The following is a 22,813-nucleotide window of genomic DNA, read 5'->3' on the forward strand; positions in this document are numbered from 1 at the left end:
GACCGCACAGAGTAGCATTATAACAGAACTTTCAAATGTATCTAGTATGATAAAACAGCGCTGCTTTACCCCACATACGCACAACCGGAAGGAGCGGAAGCGGTCGACTGTGGCATAATAAAAGCTCTGCTGCTTTCCACCCATGTGTCACGCTCGTTCAGCGGTCTCGTTTCACTTCGACGGTTTTCAGCCTCACCCTGCTTCATTCTACTACGTTAATAAATCATTAGCTCATCCATGAACATGATTTCTGCCCGAGTCCCGTCGGATTGCATCGGCTGTGGGGATGAAGACGACAACTCCCATGATTCCACACTCAGTCACTGCGTCATCAAACTACGCCTTTGTCTCTTTGTTTATTTTGAATACGCGCCCTCTAGCGTCAAAAATTACATATTGTGCCTTTAAGTTAGCAAAAAATTATATAAACAGCATAATTTGCAATTAAAAGTAATTCTAACAGGATGGAAATAAAGTGCTAGGAAGTTAACTATTGCTTAATTGTTTTAAATTAGGGTGTAATTATTTTCCAGCTTCTGTAATTTTATGTAACGATACCCAATGTTTTAACATGTCTATTTTATTTTTACCAATCTTTGTGTAGTTGTTTTCCTAAATGAAAATGAATTACAAATTAAACTCTAATTATTTTCAGAAAGCAAATTTAGTTTGAAACATCTTGGGCGAAGCGAGAGAGAGAGATAGATATCAGACAGACAAGACACATAGATAGATAGACAGACAGACAGACAGACAGACAGATAGATCTTCAAACATTAAAGACAAGAAGCCATAAGCTCATTATGAATTAATCTTTTATTAAACGAATATAAAAGCTACATTAAAATACAGACATTCCCTAAATTATTGTTTGAATAATAGGTTTGGAGAATCCTACATTCATACATTAACACTGACTTATGTAAAGTTGGTAGTGCATATCAGCAACACGTGGTCAGAGACATGGAAGGAGGAGTCAGGCAGGGCCTGCTTAAATTGTCAAATGACAGTGTTTCACTGAGCAGTTATGAAGTGAGCACACTTTGTTCCATGACCAGTTCCTCAAGGGCTCAAATTAGCTGTGATTCTCGCACTTGACTTGCTGTCATTGGGCAGGTGATGAAGTTTCTCTCGTTCAGTGCCACATGCCTTTGTTTACAAACACAGAGAGGTAGTTATTCAGGGTGTGCATCAAAATGACTTTCAGAACAATAATTGCAGGGACAGTCCCATGATCACAATGATAATTGTCAGAGTCTTTGTACCAGCCCAGGTCATGGTTCACTTACGAAATCGAACCCGTGACCTGCTTGACTATAAAACAATGTTTAAAAAATTGAACGTACATGCTTCAATGATTTTAAGTGGGAGAACATGCACAATTGGTGGCTGACTAAATACTTTTTTGCCCCACTGTAACTAACATTACAACAAGCATAGATTCAAAACAACAAGGGCAATAATGCATATCCCGTGTATGGAGCCTTATGTGAACCACTAAATTAACGTAGCCACAAAAACAACCCGCAGTAACAACTGTTCTTATGGGCCCTGCAGCTTGTGCTACACAAAACTGAGCACTAAAAGCATGAGGTGTTCTCAGCTGAAGGCACCTCAGGCAACAAGAGCACTCTCGTCCTTTATTTCCTCGCTCTCGTCTCTCAGGAGCGCTTAAAATATCACTTTGCCCTGCTGTGCCATTCACTTTGGTCTTTGCTGAATATCATCTTGCTCTTAAAATCACTCAAAAAATAATTATGTTCAATGAACCTACTTCGACTTATAATATAATAACATTAAACTCTGCTAATGCAATTTTTTATATAAAAAATATTTTTAACTTTTTAATCAACCTAAACACTAAAAATAAATGTTTTGGTGCTCTAACCAATTTAAAAAAAAAACTGTGATATAGTTCCTCTTCTGTCCATCAAAACGCCAAGCTTTAAAAGTGTTTTCTATCTGAAGAGCATCACAAATCCATCAGCTAGAGCTATGAAAAGGGCCGATCTGCTTCCACATCACTACGCCCAGACAACACAAGCCCAGTGGTGGCAAAACGGCACGATAAGCATGCTTTCAGATTAAAAACACTTCATCACAATTTGTCTCTCTCAAGCTCCACAGCCCGAGACCTCTGCAGTCCATCATATGATGGGAGTATGAAGCATGCATTGCGTGTCCATATGGACCAGCTGCTTCCCACTGCACACCCTCTGGGGTCCACAGCAATTGTGTTTAAGCAGATTATCCTGCAGAGTTTAGCCACGCTGGATTTAGCTGTTTGTCGGCACTGTGAGGTGCAGGAGGCCCAGCGAGAGCCATTGAGACAGAGCGGCCTGGTGGACAATGGAGATGAGGAACGGCCAGACCCAGGGGAAGACAGCAGGTATGGACTTGTCTGGAAACCTAGAAACTGAGCACCAGTAATCATAAGTGACAGATGCCTCTATTTGCAGCCGGGGCGGTATATAATCCAAAATAATGAAACCTTACTTTGAGAATGACACACAGAATGCTATCTGAGAGACATTAAATGGATAGTCCATTCAAAAATCACTGTTTTCTGTGGAACACAAAGATATTTTGAAGAATGTTGGTATCCAAATGATTGAGTCCCATTGACTTCCATATGGACAAAAATACTATGGAAGTCAATGGGACCTGAACCTGTTTGGTTACCAACACTCTTCAGAATATCATCTTTTGTGTTCCACAGAAGAAAGAAAAACATACAGGTTTGGAATGACATTAAGGTGAGTAAATGATGACAGAATTGACATTCTTTGATGGACTATCCCTTTAAATCACATATTCAAACTTGACACACCAGATTTGACGTCAGTGACACCAAACACCACTGGTTCTTGTGTACAAGTTTGAATATGCAAAATAATTCTCCTATATTCCTCACACAAACCCATTCAACCTTTACAGCTTAAAACAACGTCAAATGTACTGCATCAGTTATATTAACAACTTTTTTGGTGCTTTGTCATTTATGTTCACTTGGGTGTCCTATAATATTGTCTGGATTGCGTTTGAATGATTATATTACATTTTTTTTTATCAAAAAGCATGTCCAATTAATTAAAAAAGGGCCCTATGAAATCTGTTTTATTTTTTCCAAAATTCTGTGTTTTCGGTTTTAATTTTTCTAGATTTATGATTTAATACAAATGTATAATCAAAAATAGTGGTAATCAAATGAAGGCACGAAACATTAACAATTTAATGATTATATTATTATTACTTTGTGAAGTACATACTGCTGTAGAACAGCAACGCATTTTATATATTTTAATTTTAGTATCTTCTTCAAGTTTTAGTTCATACTGCAATTTATTTGAGTATACTGTAAATCCTACTACTGAATTATTCATCCAAATTTTGCAGAAATCATAGGGCCTTAGTCACTGCATGCTTTCGCTGTATGGAAAAGAGCAGCATGAACATTCTTCAAAATTTCTCCTTTTCTGTTACATGGAAAAAAGTAAGTCATACGGGTTTGGGATGACTTTTTTGATCAAACAATGACACCACGTCTCCCGTAACATCTACCTAAACTCCTTTTGAAACAGGCACAGGCACTCTCTTTAATGCACTCGACAGCTGCTGTTGGTTAAAAGAATGTGGAACAAAATTGAAAAGCTAGTAAAGACCCAATTTAAGCACCTTTGCAGATGATGGGTGTGAGCGAATATCTACAAATCTTTTCTTTGTTAACAAAAGAACCTTGGTGGCCTCCTGACCCTGGACAGCATAACAGTGGCCAAGTGTGACTTGAACATGAACATACGTGAACGGGTTGGAATGATGTGACACAGCCCTGAAGGCAAAGCCTGTAAAGCAAAACGATAACCTGTGAAGCAACACAACTACATGAATACCAGGCATCACACAAACAAACTTGCAGTTGGGATTTTCGACATTTAAACATGGGAAAAAACTGATATTTTTAGTATTCAAAAATATTTAAATATTTAATGTAATCCAATATTTCACTCAAAACATGTAATAATAATATAACCGTCATATTAAATAAATGTATTAAAAAAAAAAAAAAAGAAAAAGAAAAGCATGCACAATATAAGCTTTGCACTAGTGGTCTTGGACTTTTGGACTCTTCAGATGTAATTGCGGATGCACTATCAATAATCATGCTTAAATTACCTTTAGGTGGCTAAACTTAATTTAGTATTCATATGGTCACAATGGGAGTGAGCTGGGATTGTGGTTTTGGTGGACCTTGTACTGTACATTTGAGAAGCCATTAACTACCTGAGACAAAGCCAACAACTGCACCTGGGCTCAGGTAAAGGTATAGGGCCCTATGAAATCGGTTTTATTTTTTTTACAAATTCCACTTGTTCCATTTTTTTTCTGGACTCCATTTTAATTGTTAAATTAAAGTTTATTAATCAAAAAGCATGTCTTGAAATCATGAAACTTACCAATTCAACAGCAATTTCTTAAATATTTAACAAAATTAAAATTTTTAGGGCCCTATGAAATTCATTTTATTTTTATTTTTTTACCTGGTAATCAAATTAATGTAAAAAATATTAATTCAATTTTTCTTGTAATCCAATGAAAATAAAACCCTTTCAATATTTTTGGCAAACAAAGTGCTGCACAACAGGTGTACTGTTAAAACACGGAAGAAAAATTGTGTGATTATTCCTTAGAAAATAACGTTTTAATAATAATTTTATTAGTAGTGGTAGCAGTATTACATTAAGACATATATTTTACTGTACAAAAGTAAAATATTTCTGTCACAATTTCTTCAAGTTTAACCGGTCTTTTATTTTGACGTGCTGCCATAAAGAGATTTGTTTGTGTATATGATATGATATGATGACAGTTTTGCTAAAATGAAAGAGTCAAATGCTCATGAAGTGACTCAGAGCAGCTCTGGAGATTCATGAATTTCATGTATTTATGTCCTCATTTAGTAAGGAGGCAGAAGCTGAAAACACTGCGAGCATCATGCGCGCTTCAGTATGTGTAGTAAACAAAACCATTCATTCACACAGAGACATTCAGAATATGTAGAATTCAAAAGTCTTTTTGCAGCTTAATATTGACAGACACTAGTCCTTATCGCATTTTGATTTAAGGGTGCTTTCACACCTGTAGATCGATTGCTTTGTTCCGAAAGGGATTAAAATTATTACAATGTTGCTTTTTTTTCTTGGTGCGGTTCGCTTTCACACGGCAAAATTTCTAAACGGACCCAGTTTGTTCATTCAAGTCACACGCAAGTAAACTGTCCTCTCATTGGACAACAGCTTCGCGGGCTTATTGTTGTTGTTTTTTGTAGCTGTCATTATATTAATTTATCATTTTGAGCAGGAGTCCAGGATTCATCGGGAAAACATTTTTAAAATGCACCTACTACGAAACGATAAGACGGCATTCTAAAATGAAAAAGTGCGCTTTGATTTTGGCGAAGACGTGCTCACCCACAGACATTCACAGGTTCATTTTGAGGTATTAGCAAAACAACAAAGCTAATGCTTTTCAAGGAACTTACGTAATTACCCCATCATACATTGTGATATAGCCTGGTTCGTTGGTCCGTTAGATCAGATTGCTTTCTCACTACAACCGAACCACTCCAGAGTTCGTTTTCAAACGAGCCAAGACCGCCTCGTTCAGGCGATCTTGGACTGATTGTTTTGGCGTGGATCCGAGCGCGTGTTCACACATGCCCAAACGAACCGAGCTAAGGGGGGAAACATGCCAGGTTCCGAAACAACGGGCCAGGTGTGAAAGCACCCTAATGGCGCTTTTCCACTGAATGGTACGGGCACGGTACGGCTCGGTACGGTTCACTTTTTGGGGGTTTTCCACTGGGTACAGTACCTGGTACTTTTTTTAGTACCACTTCGGTTGGGGTTCCAAGTGAACCATACCATTACCAAAAAGTGACGTGTAAACTCTGCTGATCACGGATTGATCGGAGAGAATAGTCACTACATGCGTCACTGAACTTGCGACACAAACACAAAAGAACCGCTAGATTTAAATCAGCACAGCCAGCGAAGGATCGAACGCAACTGTTTTGAACGAGCGCACCTTTTTTTAACAACCAAAAAGTTTTTGTTGTCTGTTGTGGAAGAACAGATGATCCTCTCGTTGATAGCAGAGGAGCGGATCCAGCGAGAGCTTGATGGGGCGACGCGGAATGAAAACTTTTTTTTAGGAGTCGTGGTAGTAGAGGCGGCGCAACTATAACGAGGGCACGTTACGGCTCGGTACGGTTCACTTTTTGGGGGTTTTCCACTGGGTACAGTACCTGGTACTTTTTTTAGTACCACTTCGGTTGGGGTTCCAAGTGAACCATACCATTACCAAAAAGTGACGTGTAAACTCTGCTGATCACGGATTGATCGGAGAGAATAGTCACTACATGCGTCACTGAACTTGCGACACAAACACAAAAGAACCGCTAGATTTAAATCAGCACAGCCAGCGAAGGATCGAACGCAACTGTTTTGAACGAGCGCACCTTTTTTTAACAACCAAAAAGTTTTTGTTGTCTGTTGTGGAAGAACAGATGATCCTCTCGTTGATAGCAGAGGAGCGGATCCAGCGAGAGCTTGATGGGGCGACGCGGAATGAAAACTTTTTTTTAGGAGTCGTGGTAGTAGAGGCGGCGCAACTATAACGACATGTGAATAATCCTGCCCACTCTAAAGCGGTACTGAACTGCAGTGGAAACGCAAACCGTGCCGTACTGAGCCATACCGAGCCGAGTCGTACAACGCAGTGGAAAAGCGCCATAAGTGTACTGAACTACTTTTGATTTATTCATCCAAAATTTGGCAAATTCCGTGTCATTTCAAGTTATACAGTTATACATTTCAATTTTTATGACTGAATCATAGGGCCCTAGACATACAAACATATTCAAGCAACTAAAAAATAACTGCACTAAAAAAAAAGAAATTATAATTGAACTAAAGTGGAATGAAAAGGATCCCAGAATTCACTGCCACAAGGTCAGACATTTTTCAGAACTCTATCAAAATCCCAAAAGTATAAATAAAAAAAAAAATCTTCAATTTAGATAAAGTTCAATCCAAAAAAACTTTTCCCCTCAATATACTTGTTTGGGAAATGTATTTCTGTGCATATTAAAAGTTACTAACTGTGCACTAATTATGTTTACTACAGTATTGTGTTGATATTTTAGCATTTTCATTCAAACTCTATTCAAATCAAAGTGTCAAATCTCCTGTGCATTTCAAGTTGTTGCCTATGTAGATCGTTCCAAATCAGTCAAGAAGTTCATTTAAAGTGCTGCATTGGAAGAGAGCTAAAGTTTTACTCACCTTTGCCTACGTTACATTTACAACAACCGAGTGACCACGCATTTTAAAAACTTCGCAAGGACTCGGGTTTCTAGATGGCTGAAAACATTCCCTAATGACCCAGTCCGCTGGGGCAGACGCAGCCTTCTAAACAGCAGGGTGATGCTGAGAAATCAGGAGCTAAGCCATGAATAAGTAAACACCACTCATGCTCAGTGTTGTTAATCATGGGAGTTCATACTGCATGTATTTCCCTTGGGATTTGATCCCAGCACATCTTTCCTCAATATTGTTTATGCAACATCTAGAGCACAGCCACCAACACGCTCACCTGAATCTCATTGTAATCAGATAAGATCAGCAGTTCCTTGATCAGCTTTCTTACTTTCGTTCAGTGTTGTTGCGTAACCATCGCACCCAACCGAACGACAACGGCTATCGCACCCCTACCCAACAGCCCGACACAAACCTACACGCATAGACGATTGTGTGCTGTATTTCAAGCCATGTATCCCATCACTGCATTGGCAGGGTTGCCAGATATGCTGTAATCTTTTCCCCTGGAAACCAGATACAGAAGAGGAAGATCAAACGCTGGGCATGGGATCACATGTCTCTGCTGCTCGTACGGAGCATGACGCACACATGGCATACAGGGACAGAGGTTTTTCCCATTGCCTCCCACACTCTGGCTCTTTTCAGAGGTGGGACGTCTGGTAATCACATGATTAGGAAAAGAACCACACCACAGATTCAGCCAGGTGTGTGAAGATTGGCAAGCTGTGGTGGGAAGAAAAAAAACACACAATTATTCCACTGGAAGCACTGTTAACTTCAAAGGAGGAAAAAAGTTCAAAGTAGAATTTTTTTCTCCGATGAACTACTTATACAGGAATCATTCAAATATTAAAATATGTATAAAATATAGAGGTTTTAAAATATATATACTTGCAAAGTATACTAATATACTTTCTAAATATATATTTTTATAAAGTATATTTGTTGGTTTTTGTTGGTTCGTGTGGGTTTTATTATGTTCATTACTAACATCTGGTAAAAGTATATGCATATGTGAATGAATTCTAGAGCTGTGTGGAACAATTTCCAAATTGGATGTATGTTTTAGGAAATCCGGTTATGGCCACCAATGATATTTAAAAAAGAAATGGAAAAATTTAAATATAAAATACATTTTATATACTATAATTTAAAATAAAATAAAAACAGAAATAATATAAAAAGAAATAAAATGTATTAAATAAGACAAACACAAAATAAAATTTTAAAGAAACCAAAAAGAAACAAAACTAAGCAAAACAAAGCAAAATAAAATAAAATAAAAGCAAAACAAAGCAGAAATAAAATAACAAATTGTATTAAATACAAAATATGTTTAAAAGAAACAAAACTAAGCAAAAAGCAAAACAAAGCAAAAACAAAATATATATATAAAAAGCTTTAAAGAAATGCACAAAAAACCCTAAAAAGAAACAAAAAAGAAAAAAAGAAAAACAAGCAACCACAACCAAGTGACACAGATTAACAAAACAAATTGTATGCTGTTATTGGACACCTCTGAAACCAAAAAGAAAATCACGAGACTAAATTTTCTTTATGCTGAATTTGTTTCATTGTGTTTGCATTTTATGTGCAACAAGGGGCTTTTTTATAAAACAAGAAACCTGCTGGAAGAAACCAGAGTCTGTTAGCCTGCATAAAAGTTTATTTTCACCTGATTCTCTATGCATGTGAATGAAGAAAAATGCAGTTAGACCACTTTTATACTTCGAGGTAGCAATTAAGATGTTCCTGGCAAGGATTCTGCTTTAGGAACTTTATTTTGAACTCTTTTTTAACTGCATTATTGGTTCACGGGAGGATTAAAATTCTCAGCAGGTGATTCTGAAACTAAAGGAACAACATGTTTGTTAAACACACACACACACACACACACACACACACACATGCACAAACACACACATATAAGAGAACGACCTTCGCAACAACCTTACAGTCCCAGTCAAGGAAAGTTTCACGCTCCCCCCTGACATCATTACAAGTGCTACTAAGGACAGTGCAAAGGCACCAGGAAGGTGGATGTTAAAAGGCCAGATGCTTATTTTCATAGCTGGTGTGACTCATCTGCTCCTGTGTCAGCTCCTTCCATAGAAGGGGGCAGGTGGAAATGGCAGGACGTTGGCCTCTAGAGGCCCGAGGGTTTAAATACAGCCTGCTGCCATAACTGACCGGAGATCAACGCTTCTGCTTCATTTTTCCGCCACACCTACTGTTTTTCCACCTGATCCCAGAGGTTAAAGATGCTGGATGTAAAACTGTGACAGTCAGGGCTCAAAAAAGGGATGCAGGCATAACAATTTATTTTTATCCTCATAATGCTCATAAGCTATCTTTATCTTCCTTTTTTCCAGTGACAGAGACGACACAGGCCTGCTTAGTGTGAACATGGAGGAACTTGTAAAGGTAGGAATTCTGATAAATATAGAGACGCAACAATATTAAAATTTCAATACAGATAACGTCAACATTGTTCATGTTACAGCCAATAACAAATAAATTGTAGATATTAAAATGTACACTGTTTTGTCTAAATAAATTAGGGCTGCACGATAAATCGCATGCGATATTTAACGCGCATCTTCTCAGTAAAGCCGCTTGATGGAGATTTATCACTGATTACAGAACCGGCTTTCTGACAAGATGCGCATTCAATATCGCATGCAATTTATCGTGCAGCCCTAAAATAAATTACAAATAAAACACTACAAAAATCATGCTGTAAGTGAATTAGTCATTGCAACATTATAATGTACAATATGAAAAATAGATATTCATTTTAAAATTTGCTAAAGATTACATTTTCAGCAAAAGTAATTAAATTATGTGTGAGTGTTCGAAGACAATTAAATATCATTTATTGGCCAATATATATCCAAATTTAAATTTTTTTATTGATATTGATATAATATTGTATATCTTTGAATAAATATGATTTTTGACTTTTACCTTGCAAAATATACTTACAAGTCCTGATACCCAAATTCAATATCCAAAAACCAAAATGGGGCAGATATACTGCATACCTTTAAATATGATAAGTTTTTGACTTATACCTTGCAAAATATATGTGCAAGCCCTGACAATTGCTTTGTTTTTACAAAAATTCTTGACTTCCTCGCTGACATCAAAACAATCCACAGGTATGCCACTCAAAAGCGGTGAAAAAACCCCTAAAACTCCCATTTACCTCATTAAAATTTCACCTTTCATGGTTCCCTGTGCTTTCATTTAAATCCTTATGCACTGTAGAGAATCTATACGGTTGCATTAATCACTTTGAATCTGAGGGATTGGGTCCAGATTAAAGCATCATTATAACTAACCCCTCTTCAACGAGTACAAAAACCTGCCAAACCAAGGCAACGTGGCCACCTGTCAATTTAATCCCATCCCAAAGCAGAGAATGTTAAAACACATTCATTATTTTTGGCACCAGCGAACAAATGTTTATGATGGAGGATCAAATGCCTTCACTCCGCCTACACAAAGCAAAGATGTATTAATCTTGAAAGTAAATGATTCAGTACCTGCTTTGGGTTTCTTGACATTCATCATTCTTGCTGCTCTCCGGCCGCACAAACGTTTGAGCTGCTGTCTGTTGAGATCTAGAGCTGCAATTCTTCAGCAGGAGGGAACTTCCTCGTCCGGACTGACCTCGGCTCCTTCTGCGAGCCACTTTACCCACGGGCCCTGACCTCACACGCCAGGCCGAAGAGCTGGAGCTGTGAAGAGACAGAAATCAGTACTCAAAACTTACTCAGGGACACACAGTGTATGGCCATTCACAAATAACACATTTTTACATTTCATTGCCCTGCTGTTCCATTGTTTTTCTATGTAAACACATGCTAGATGGACATGTTTGAGGAAAGAAACTCATACAGGTTTAGAACAACATAAAGGTGAGTAAATTACAATTTTTTTTTTAAATAAATATATTTCATTGCATCAACTTTGTGGCATCTGCAAACAAATAATGGGACAGTTTCTCAGAACCAACTTCACATTGAGATCTTTTTCCACTTCTGGAAAATTTTCCCCACATTTTGAATTTTGTCCAAAACCTACTTTTGCGAACTAGTCCTAGGTTTTTCATCCGATCAGAACCAAACCAGTGCAGAAATATTCTCTGGACAGTGAATATCAATAATTATCAAAAAAAAGGTATGAGGACATTGGCGTATTTAAAAAAACATGGCCGCCATCGGCCAATGAAGTTTGAGCACCTAGTAGACAAGGTTAACGGAGGCCGATCGGAACGAAACTCTGTGGGCATGTTCCCTAAAGGTCTGAAAGAATTTTGAAAGAAATCGGCCACTGGGGGGGGCGATATCACATTTTTCAAGTTTAATAATGATTGTATATTGCACGATATTTCAAATATTCACCCAAAATGCATATCATTTGATAGATCTCCTCATGCTGAGCAACTCTGCCTCAAGAGCCATTGTTGTCAATCAAATCGTTCATTAAATATTCACAATTATGTTTAAAACCTACTTTTGCATACTAGTCCTAGGTTTTTCGCTCAATCTCGATTAAACCACTGCGGCACAATTCTCTGGAATCTCTAGATCAATAATTATTAAAAAAAATGGTTTACCTTTGGTTACCTATAATGGGGTCATTTAGAAAAGAGGTGTGACCAAGTATACCTAAAAGCCTATAAAACCTAAACAAAAACTCAAAACTTTACGAAACTTCTTGAAAACATGTGTCAGATGACTCTTAACAAGCATGCAAAGTTTCATGGAGATCGGACCATAGGTGGCACTATAACAGTTAAAAAGGTCTCAAACACAATATTTCTATAGAAAATGACCTCAAATTGCAGAACATGCCCATATATTCACACAAACACTAGATTTTCATATATGACAGATCTACTCTTTCTGAACAACTTTGTCTCTAGGACTAATGCTGTCAATAAAACTGTTCATTAAATATTTGAAATTATTTAAAAAACTACTTTTGTGAACTAGTCCTAGGTTTTAAACTCAAAATCGATAAAATCACTTTAGTACAATTCTTTAGACTCTCTAGGTCAATAATTATCAAAAAAATTAAGAACCAATTTAGAACATTTAGAACCAATAGCTACAACATGCCACAGTTGTAATATAAATCTATAGGGAAAAATCTATTCCCTTAACAGATTCTCTAATATAAATTCTACAAGTTAGACTAAATTTTACACAATAAATAAGCCTACAATAAAAGTGATAAATTCTAGTAAAGGTGGTCATGAGTAGTTTAAAAAGATTTTAAATATATGTTAGTGCTGGTTCAAGACTGTTTTCTCCTCTTTTTAGTTATTTGCCTTTTTTAGATACTGTTCGACTTTCTCCATAGCATTTAAATTGGCTGTTTCTCAAAATAATTCAAATAGATCACATATTTGACCATCAGCTTTGCAATAGGAATGGCTCACACAAATCTTATCACACTTCTCTCGCGCGCTGGTGAACGCACGCAGAGTATACGGGATCTGCGCCCCGCTCATGAACTGCAACAAACTATGCCCCTGGTTGCAATATTCTTCATCATGGATGTGTTGTAATGCAAGTCCAAAATTTCAGGTTGGCCTAGGACGTAAGGAGCTTAGATGCAAAAACTTAAAGTGCTTGAACCATGGTAATCGCTGCTTGCAGCTACATTTATTTATTTTTTGGAACAACTAAAGTTAGCTACCTACATGATGCAAAAAACTATTCTAGAGTATTCTGATCTTTTGTGCAAAGCTTTGAGTTTTTCAGTGTCATTTCTGATACCGTATTTATGCAAATTTGGATTTTCTGACTGCCATAAAAACCCACACAAATCCCTGAGTAAAATGTGTATTTCTCACAGGGTCAATGAACGTTTGCATTTCAACGCAGGCTGTGCTTTAGGGCATTTCCGCCTGGTTTTCTGGGATCAGGGTGAAGCGTTGAAAACCTGAGCTGGGGGGTTTGGACACACACACAGAGAAGCAGCCTGCTTATTTCCTCATCATGTCAAATTTTAAAAAATCCACACGTTAACCCTCAGTGACCCTATTCGGTCTCAAGGATTTCATTCTACTGACACTAATGCAGGAGCTGCTGGGAATGACAGGTATGTAGACATGTTTTTTTTTAAACACAACCAGGGTGTTCAAATGTTGAAATTACAGCATAATCTTAATTACATTCACTTCAATATTTGTAAGTCTATCTGGTACTAAGTTTGATGCAGCCACTTTGAAATATGGATTCAACGGTTTTCAACCTAAATATCTAAAGCAACAAATTGCAAAAGACACCTGCCACACTTAAGTATGTGCTATATTTAGGCATCTCAGCAATGTTCTGTATGAACACAAGCTCTCATAATAAAATGCGATGACGTGCATTTGAACTTGAATTTCCTGCACAAAGATAATCAGATACACGCACATGCAAACAGGTGAGTTGACACACAAAACTCTCTCAACTAGCCAGATGCATTTTCTCAGACAGTTAAAGCTCCAGAACAAGATTCATTCTTGCTCAGACAAAAGTACAAAGCCATAAATTTTGTCACTTTGTGATGAAGAAAAAAAATAAATAAAATGCAAGGACCTGATTAGTGACATCCAACTGTATTTAACTCCTTGAACTCTGCTAAAGCAATAGCTTGCACAAAAATTAAAACTCTATTAACTCTATTATTTGTTCATCATTTATTTCCTCATCTTGTTCCAAACCTGTATGACTTTATTTCTTCTGTGGAAAACAAAAGAAGATATTTCAAAGAATGCGCTGGCTGCTCTTTCACATGCAATTACAATGAATGATGACTAGAGCTGTAAGAATTGTGCAATTCGTTCACAAACTGGACATCTCTAAATCACTCAGAAACTCGCTATAAGCTAATGGATTTCAGGATTTAATGATTATTACTTGAATACTTTTCTTTGCATTTAATATAAGTATTATTAAAATACAAATAAAATAAAAAATAAGTAAATAAAAAAAACTTTCAAGGGTTTATTCAGCAATTTGAATAGTAATTTATGCATGTATCTACATTTTAATTTTTTTAATTAATACATTGGAAATGATTTCTTTATTTTATTTTTAAGTGGCACTCCTGGTCCTCCATATATTTTTTTTTGTTTGTGTTCCATAGAAAAAAGAAAGTCATAGGGATTTGGAACAACAGAGTAAATAATGAAAAAGTTTAATGGGATACTTCCAAAAACTTTTTAGTTTATTATATTAACAGTTTTTTTAAATGAGGCACAGGTATTGCAGTCAATTGAAACATTGTACAAAATTACTATATTTAAACACAAAAGGGGACAGATTGTTTAGCCTATTTTCTCTATTTCTTTCGCACACCTGTCTTCAGTGGCACCTCCATCTGAATCTTGAGAAGGGAGCTGCTCCTTCTTGACCCCACCCAGAGTGGAATTCTGGGAACGCCTGCTACTGCTCCTCCTGGTTCGACCCTGAATCACATACATTCTCAGACTGATATGTATAGGATAAATGCACAGCACAGCAAAAATGTATCAAGTGTTTCTTCTCTCTGATATCGACATATGATATCGACAGTGGAGTTGCTGCTAACGCATTGTCATTTTTTATTTTTCATCATTCAAATGATGCTGGTCATAAAATGAGATGCACCTGTGCCTGAGTGAAGGAGGTGGAGGTTCTGGTTTTGGGGAAGCGGCCGAGGGCAGGGCTCCTCTTGGCAGGAGAAGACCTGGCAGCTGCACTGTACTTGCCTGACTCCAAAAGGTAATGCTGAGCCACTTTCAGCAGCCGCGTGAAAACATTCTTAGTGCTCGAGCCTGTAGCCGCTGGAGAAACAGATCACAAAATTTATTATAATTAAATGCAGTAATGAAATAAACACTTATATACATACTTACAGACACATACACACACAAACAAACAAATTAATATGAATTCACTGGTACAAACTGCTCAACTCTCATGTAGGAATGTAAATAATAGGAATGAAAAATAAATAAATAAATAAGTTAAATAAATACATACATTTCTATGTAAAGTATTCTTGTAATGGCAAAGCTGATATTAATATTAAGCAGCAAAACCGTTTTCAGCATTGATAAAAATAAATGTTTCATGAGCAAATACATATGCATGTATAATATATATATACACAGTTTTTTCTATTTTATGTATACAGTTTTTTAGTTTATCAACTTATTATGCATACATAATATTAATAAATTACAATGAAATACATTTTTAGACAAATATTTTAAAACAAAAGATGAAGTTTGTGATTTATAGTGGCACCAAATGGAACATCAAAAATGTTATCTATCTATCTCTATTGACACCCATAAATCAAACACTTTTGTTTTGAAACTGGTCTAAAAGTGTTTACTTCATTTTTTTAGTCATTGTTAAAATACCACGTGGAACTGCAATTATAACTATATTTTCATACATTCCAGAGAAAATGTGAGTGGTTCTATTCTTATAGCATGCACATGACTTTAACAGACTAAACTGGGACAAAGGTTATTTTAAAGCCACTTTTAAAGCACTTGGCTCTTTCAAAAGTAAATCTAAAAGAAGTACCGATGGTTGAACTTTTGTGAGCTGCACTATATTTCCAGGTACAAACAAATATCACACCACAGACGGGCCCACAGCACAAAACTGAATGTTATCAGACTCTATCACATTTACACAGGTGCTGCCGGCCTGCTCTTGCTAATGCAGGCTGTGTGCTGGAGAACAGATATCCATGCAGGCCACTAATGCCACTAGGGATTCTGTCAGTCCCCTGTAATCTTATCAACACAACATGGAAATGTGGGTTGTATTGTATTTCAAAGCGTCTGTTTTGGTGGTTTTGAATCGGGCAGGTGACAGAGTACAGCTTTGTAAAACTCGAGTGTAATTCGCTTGACATTGAACGCGTGAATCGATGACCTGAAGTAAAGTGTGTCAAGGGTTTTAGCCTATTGTCTTGATTTCTTTTTCTGGGCTTTACGCCAACAGTATTAACTTGTGCCGTGTGATTGGACCCAAGCAATGCTATAATCTCATGGATGATACGGCAGGGTGCCATCTTAAGGTACTAACGCACTTTCGTTATGACACTGTATTCGTCTCTCGTAGCAATGACCCATTAGGTTAAGAGCGTGGAGGTCCAGACCTGCCTAAATTACTCATAAATCATCTCTATGAACCACCTCACCTTTCTTGGAAGTGTTCCTGGCAACGTCTTGAAAAGGTTTTTCATCTTGTTGTCCATCGCTGAGAGAACTTGTACAGCCTTTTGCGCTTTCTTTTTTCACTTTCTCTGCAAAGACAGATGTGAAACGAACATTTTTAAATGCAATGTATAAGCGTCTAGTACAGGGGTAGGCAAGTTCGGTCCTAGAGAGCCGCAGTCCTACAGAGTTCAGCTCCAACCCTAATCAAACACACCTGAACAAGCTAATCAATGTCTTCAGGATTACTAAGGCTATAGGCAGGTGAGGTTTTTCTTCAGGGTTGGAGCTGAACTCTGCAGGACTGCGGCTCTCTAGGACCGAACTTGCCTACCCCTGGTCTAGTAGGACAAAAATGAATAAAATAAATAAATATAAAAACAAAACAGGAAATACATTTTAAATTAAATGATATAAATACAATAAAAGAAATACACACATAAAAAAAAAAAGAAAGAATTAAGATTTATTCAAATTACAATTAAAAAAAATCCAAAATAAAACAAAAAAATAATGTAAAAATCAAACTAATTCTACAAATAAAATTAATACAAAACATAAATAAATAAATATTAACATGTATAACAAGCATGCGCACACACACACATATACAGTATATACTGTAGTGTGTGTTTGCCCTAAGTATTATTATTTCGTATGGAAGCTTTTCTGCCTCACAAAAAGTAAAGCGAAAAATACCGCACACACATGCCAACTCACTGCAAATTACAAATTACGGCAGCGGTAAATGTTTGTGTCGCATTTTTAACTATACAAAGAGTCAAAGATACATTTGAAATACTTCGCAACTACAATTAAACTTTAAACCCAGGCTTTGGAGAAAGCCTTAATTTCACAATCATTCTTCATCAGCGGCAGTTTAAAGGCTTTAGTTCACAGTGGATCTCATAAAAACAAGTTCTGGCAGGTTCATGAGAAAACGCTGGAAGATACCGGAGCTCATCCTACCTCCCTGAAGCACCAAAGGCCCTAAAGGACATATATAAAAAAGAAAACTTCTCATTTACTGTATTTTCTGATGGATTTTTCAATGACACACAGCTAAAATATGACAGAGATAAGTTATTGAAACAATTGAAGGGGTATCCCTTGTAGAGACTCAGGGGTACAATTTGGTAGAGAATGAAAGTTAATGGACCACGTCACCACAGTCGACCCAGTGGCATCTGTTTCAAAGAGCAGGATCCAAATACATTAACAGATGCAAAATAAAGGTTTACCCTAATGCAGTAATGACAGGGCTATTCTGAGAGAATCATAAGTAATCCCATCATTTTTGTGCTGCTCAACAGGAGAAATTCTCATTGTATTTTCAACTCCAGTTGACGCCACAAATGGGGGAACATTCAAATACAAATGGTAAAGTTGGCAGAAGGTTAGGATAAAGTCTCATTAACTCATCCACGCTTGCAGACATTCTCCAGCCCTCACATACGCTCTTTGAAGAAAACGCCCAGCTTTAGGTGATGCTGAAAAGCAGCTTTCCTCCAAAATGACTCAACTGATAACCAGAAGGCCATCGCATCAGACTAAGAAAAAGGCTGTGTAAACAATGATAACATAATGCTAACGCATTAGTGACAATACACACACATCTGGTGTGTATGTGTGCTACTGAGCACTCAACCACTGTTATATTATCAGAAGACATTTTAAACGCAGCGTACCGTATATACAAAACATCGGTTAGGTTTACCTAGTTTATTTAGATTTCAGAAAACACATTGGATGTTATTGGTAAAATAGGCACAGTTTAGATCTATAACATTCTAAATAGTGGTAACACCTCATTAAGTTATGATCAATGCTTAAAGGGTTAATTCACACAATAATACAAATTCTGTCATTAATTACTCACCCTCATGTCATTCCAATCCTGTAAGACCTTTGTTCATCTTCGTAAAACACAAATTAACACATTTTTGATGAAATCTGAGAGCTTTCTGACCCTGCATAGACAGCAATGCAACAGACATGTTCAAGGCCCAGAAAGGTAGTAAGGTTATTAAAATAGTCCATGTGACATCAGTGGTTCATACTTTTGGTGCGCAATCAAAACAAAATAATGACTTTACTTTCTTTGCCCACAAAAAGTATTCTCGTAGCTTCATAAAATTACGGTTGAACCACTGATGTCACATGAACTACAGTATTTTAATGATGCCCTTACTACCTTTCTGGGTATAATATTATATAATTTTATCTAATAGAAAATGTGACATACTGTGGGAAACCAAGCAACACCTGCGCTTATTAAAACATGTATTACCGTAATACCCCTAGTATCACGAAGATCTTTTAAACAAATACACACACACATACATATATATATATATATACACACACACATATACATATATATATATATATATCTCAAATCCGAGTACAGAAAATACATTTACAAGTCATCCCAAATGATCCATATACAACTATATCACCAAAATATACATATATACCAATAATGATCTCATGACTCCAACAATAGTTCTTTACATCAGTTGTGTATACAATCAATAAACATCATACCCAAGTACTCTTCGAGTCCCCCATATATATCATTAAATTATTTTAAAGGTCACATATTGTACACCTTTCGGGAGTTTTATTTTAGGTTTTGATGTCCTTAAGAATATATATTTGCGGTATAAGTACCAAAAACCATCTCGATATATTTTTACAGCTCCCCTCTCAGGAGCTCTGCTGAGAATAAGTCAACTTTGGCCTGTCTAATTAATATTCATGAGCCTCTCTTCTGATTGCCCTGTTGTTTTCTTAGTGACGCACGGCCAGGCCAACCACAGGTAACTAGGGTCAGCGACGTCACAGCGCTAGCTGGAGGCAGCTAAACAAAGGGGAAACTGGAGGCGGCCCATTCAAACCAGCGCAGATTCGGCTACATAAGGAGCTTAAAATATCATCTTGTTGTGATGTTGGGTGCCAGAATCGACGTAATACAGCCTCAAATTAGAAATTTGATCACATGTCTGCTGCCACTGCCAGACAAAAACTGACGACAGCTGAGGTTAAATGCTATAAAACGAGCGGACTGGACTGAAACGATCGTCAAAAATGCTCGCATTTGCAGCGCACACTTCTTATCAGAAAAGGTTCAATAAAGTATTGTCTTTTGTTGTTATGGGCGCGTCTACAGATTTCTTGCCATATGTCTATGTTTCTTGCATCTCATGACTATGTCGTGTATGAATAAATGTCTGTGTGCATGTGTGTAAAACAACAAACTAACTATTTATATATAATCATTTGTAATTGTAAATACATTGTTGTGATTAATTGTGCCTGGAACAATAATGTAGCTGTAAAAATAGTTGCCTGCTGAAATTGAAATGTATATACATCTTCATCATGACTAGATAGACACGGTGAGTTTGTCTTTATTACACACGTTAGATGTGATCCACCTCATAGTAACAATCCTGTCAGATCGTCCATCCTTTGAGTGAGAGTGTAACGTTACAGGTCGGCCGATCTGGTTTCGTGATTAAAGTTAACCTTTTCGACATGTTTCTGTGTTGTCGTTGCTCAGCAATGGCATGGACGCGATGTTGTCTGGGGGTTTGGCAAAAGGAGAGTGGGACGGTGGGCGGTGCTCAGGGTGGTGACTGAAGGCGGTGACTGTGTAGTTCTGACGTCAACTTTTTATGGAAGTCACAACGGTTCATGAAAAATCACAGCTACTTTATGCAGGCTGTGTGCATTTTACTGTGGACTGACTGTTTTGAAACTTATATGGTAGTTAAATAGCCCCTAGACCTCAGTTATCGTGAAAAAAGCCAGGAAATTTCAGTTTTGAGAATATGGGACCTTTAAGAAACCATTCAAAGACAAATCTTCATTCATACCAAAAGAGTGTAGACTTTTAAAATAAAAAATCCACCTACATTCCTTTTGCAAAAGTCTACATTCTAAATTCCCTCCACTACGAGTCTGTCAAATGGGATGTCGTGGCCTAATGGTTAGAGAGTCGGACTTGTAACCCAAAGGTTGCGGGTTCGAGTCTCGTACCGGCAGGGATTGTGGGTGGAGGGAGTGAATGTACAGAATGTCTCTCCCACTTTCAATACCACAACTGAGGTGCTTCACTGCTGTGTGTGTGCACTTTTAAATGGGATAAATGCAGAGCACTAATTCCAAGTATGGGTCAGCAAACTTGGCCACGTCACTTCACTTTCTGTCTTTCAAAATGGCGAGCCACAGACGATTTTAAGGTAGTGGTAGTGCATACTACGGAGTAAGATTTATGTTTAGCCAATTGACAGACTGCCTTTCTTATCCTCTCCAAAGCGTCATACCTTTACTTGGATAACCCCCAAGTCGAAAACGCTTATACATCTCAACCACTTTTTGTTCAAAATCAGATTCAACACTACAAATGCGTTTCAAGCGAAGGAACAGAGTGTAAGGTAACATCTTCTTTAAATAAGTTGGGTGTGCACTTGATGCATGCAAGATGCTGTTTTTATCAGTTGGTTTAGAATACAAAGTTTACGATAATTTTCCAGATTCCAAAAGCAACTGAGTGGGTGTTGATTTCTACATTAAATTTAATGGACTCAACCATATTATTCAAAAACCTCACAAAATCATTAAACAGATCTTCCGAGCCCATGAGTCATGAGATCATTATTGGTATATATATATATGTATATTTTGTTGATATAGTTGTATATAGATAATTTGGATGACTTGTAAATGTATTTGCTCTATTCTGTTATAGATTTGAGATATATATATGTGTGTGTGTGTGTGTGTGTGTGCGCGCGTGCGCTTATTAGTTTAAATTTAACAATTTGTTAAATTTGTGTATTATTTTGTGATGCTAGGGGTATTACGGTAATACATTTTAATGAGCGCAGGTGTTGCTTGGTAGCACATGGCACTGAGGAAGGGTTAATACCTGAAAACGTTCTGCACTTGCACTTTTGCACTTCTTTGCACATATTTTTGTGACCTCTGAGCAATAAATGGTATAAGCCTTTTGAGCTGTATTTGAACGAGAATCATAAATATCACCTAATAACTCAAATTAAAGAGCCCCAAGGGCAACACCGCAACTAAATCTATAGAAAACAAGACATCTGATTGAAATGCATAAAATATTGTGAAGCTCTTCATTTCAAGAGCCTTATGCAACAAATCACATTACTGCACCAGATCAGATCTGCTACCTTCACAATCTGCTTGTGCATGCCATGTTTGGTTGAGTGCAGGGCTGCAGGTCAAGCATATTCCTGCTCTGAAACTGATATCTGCCACTTCCTCTGACGCACAAAGAGCAACAATTTGGCCTGACAACCAGTAACCATGGCGTCTGTGCACAGGAACTCTGCAAGAACAAGATTAAACCTGAAGTTTCCTTCTGGACGCCAGTTCCCATTTCATAAAGACCGGATCTCTTGTAATAAAGTACAAAAAGAGAATGAACTACATAAAAATATTTAAAAAATTGTATAGTATAGCATAAGGGGGTTTTAAACTAATTCCAATTGTGAAAATACATATTTTTGAATTTTTGCATCATATGTTAAGACTTTATTTGGATGATCCTAAAACTCGGAATGTTAATTTCCAGGATTAAATTTTTAAGAATTTAGATTTAAAATTTTAGAATATCAATGTAGTTTCCTTTTGAACCCCACAACATATAATCACTAAAAGCTCAATAAAATAAAATGATAAAAAATATTTAATGTTGTATGTAGTAAGTTGACATAATACGAATTCATTGGTACAAACAGCTCAGCTCTCTCATGTAATGTTAATGAAAAAAAGGCAAAATAAATAAATAATTTAATTAATTAAAAAAAACTAAAAATAAATAAATACATTTAAAATAAATAAATAAAAACATTCAGAAAATCTGGTAGGGATTGTCATTATTGGTTTTGCTTACAGGGTTCATTAGAGTGGAAATATTTTCACAAGGTTCATAATTATTCTTAAATCAAGCTCATGAAAGAGGTGTGAACATGCAGGATGTCTTATCAGTGTCCAAAATCCAGCTTCAAAGCTTCCTGTTCCCATAATTCCCCATTAAATCTCCCATAACTCACTACCATTACACCCGGAGGGAGGAGGCTCTACGTTCTCATGCACCAGAAAAAATTTTTATAATAAAAGTTTATTATACATTTATTTCCGTTACCTTTATACCTAGGGGCCCAGTATA

General features: G+C 36.9%; 1 protein-coding gene across 1 annotated transcript in view; it reads right to left on the minus strand.

The window, feature by feature from the left end:
• Positions 1-841: 841 nt before the first annotated feature.
• Positions 842-22,813, minus strand: part of LOC107572542 (USP6 N-terminal-like protein) — a 42,634-nt gene continuing 20,662 nt past the window's right edge. The window contains exons 11-15 of the mRNA XM_016258964.1: positions 16,590-16,694; positions 15,035-15,210; positions 14,744-14,853; positions 10,928-11,122; positions 842-1,149 (exon numbers count right to left, since the gene is read on the minus strand). Of these exons, the coding sequence (XP_016114450.1) occupies positions 1,071-1,149; positions 10,928-11,122; positions 14,744-14,853; positions 15,035-15,210; positions 16,590-16,694 (665 nt within the window). The 3' untranslated portion in view covers positions 842-1,070. The remainder of the gene's footprint in view (positions 1,150-10,927; positions 11,123-14,743; positions 14,854-15,034; positions 15,211-16,589; positions 16,695-22,813) is intronic.

This window comes from Sinocyclocheilus grahami, unplaced genomic scaffold (genome assembly GCF_001515645.1).
Source record: "Sinocyclocheilus grahami isolate Dianchi unplaced genomic scaffold, SAMN03320097.WGS_v1.1 scaffold30.1, whole genome shotgun sequence".
In the NCBI taxonomy this organism is placed as follows: domain Eukaryota; kingdom Metazoa; phylum Chordata; class Actinopteri; order Cypriniformes; family Cyprinidae; genus Sinocyclocheilus; species Sinocyclocheilus grahami.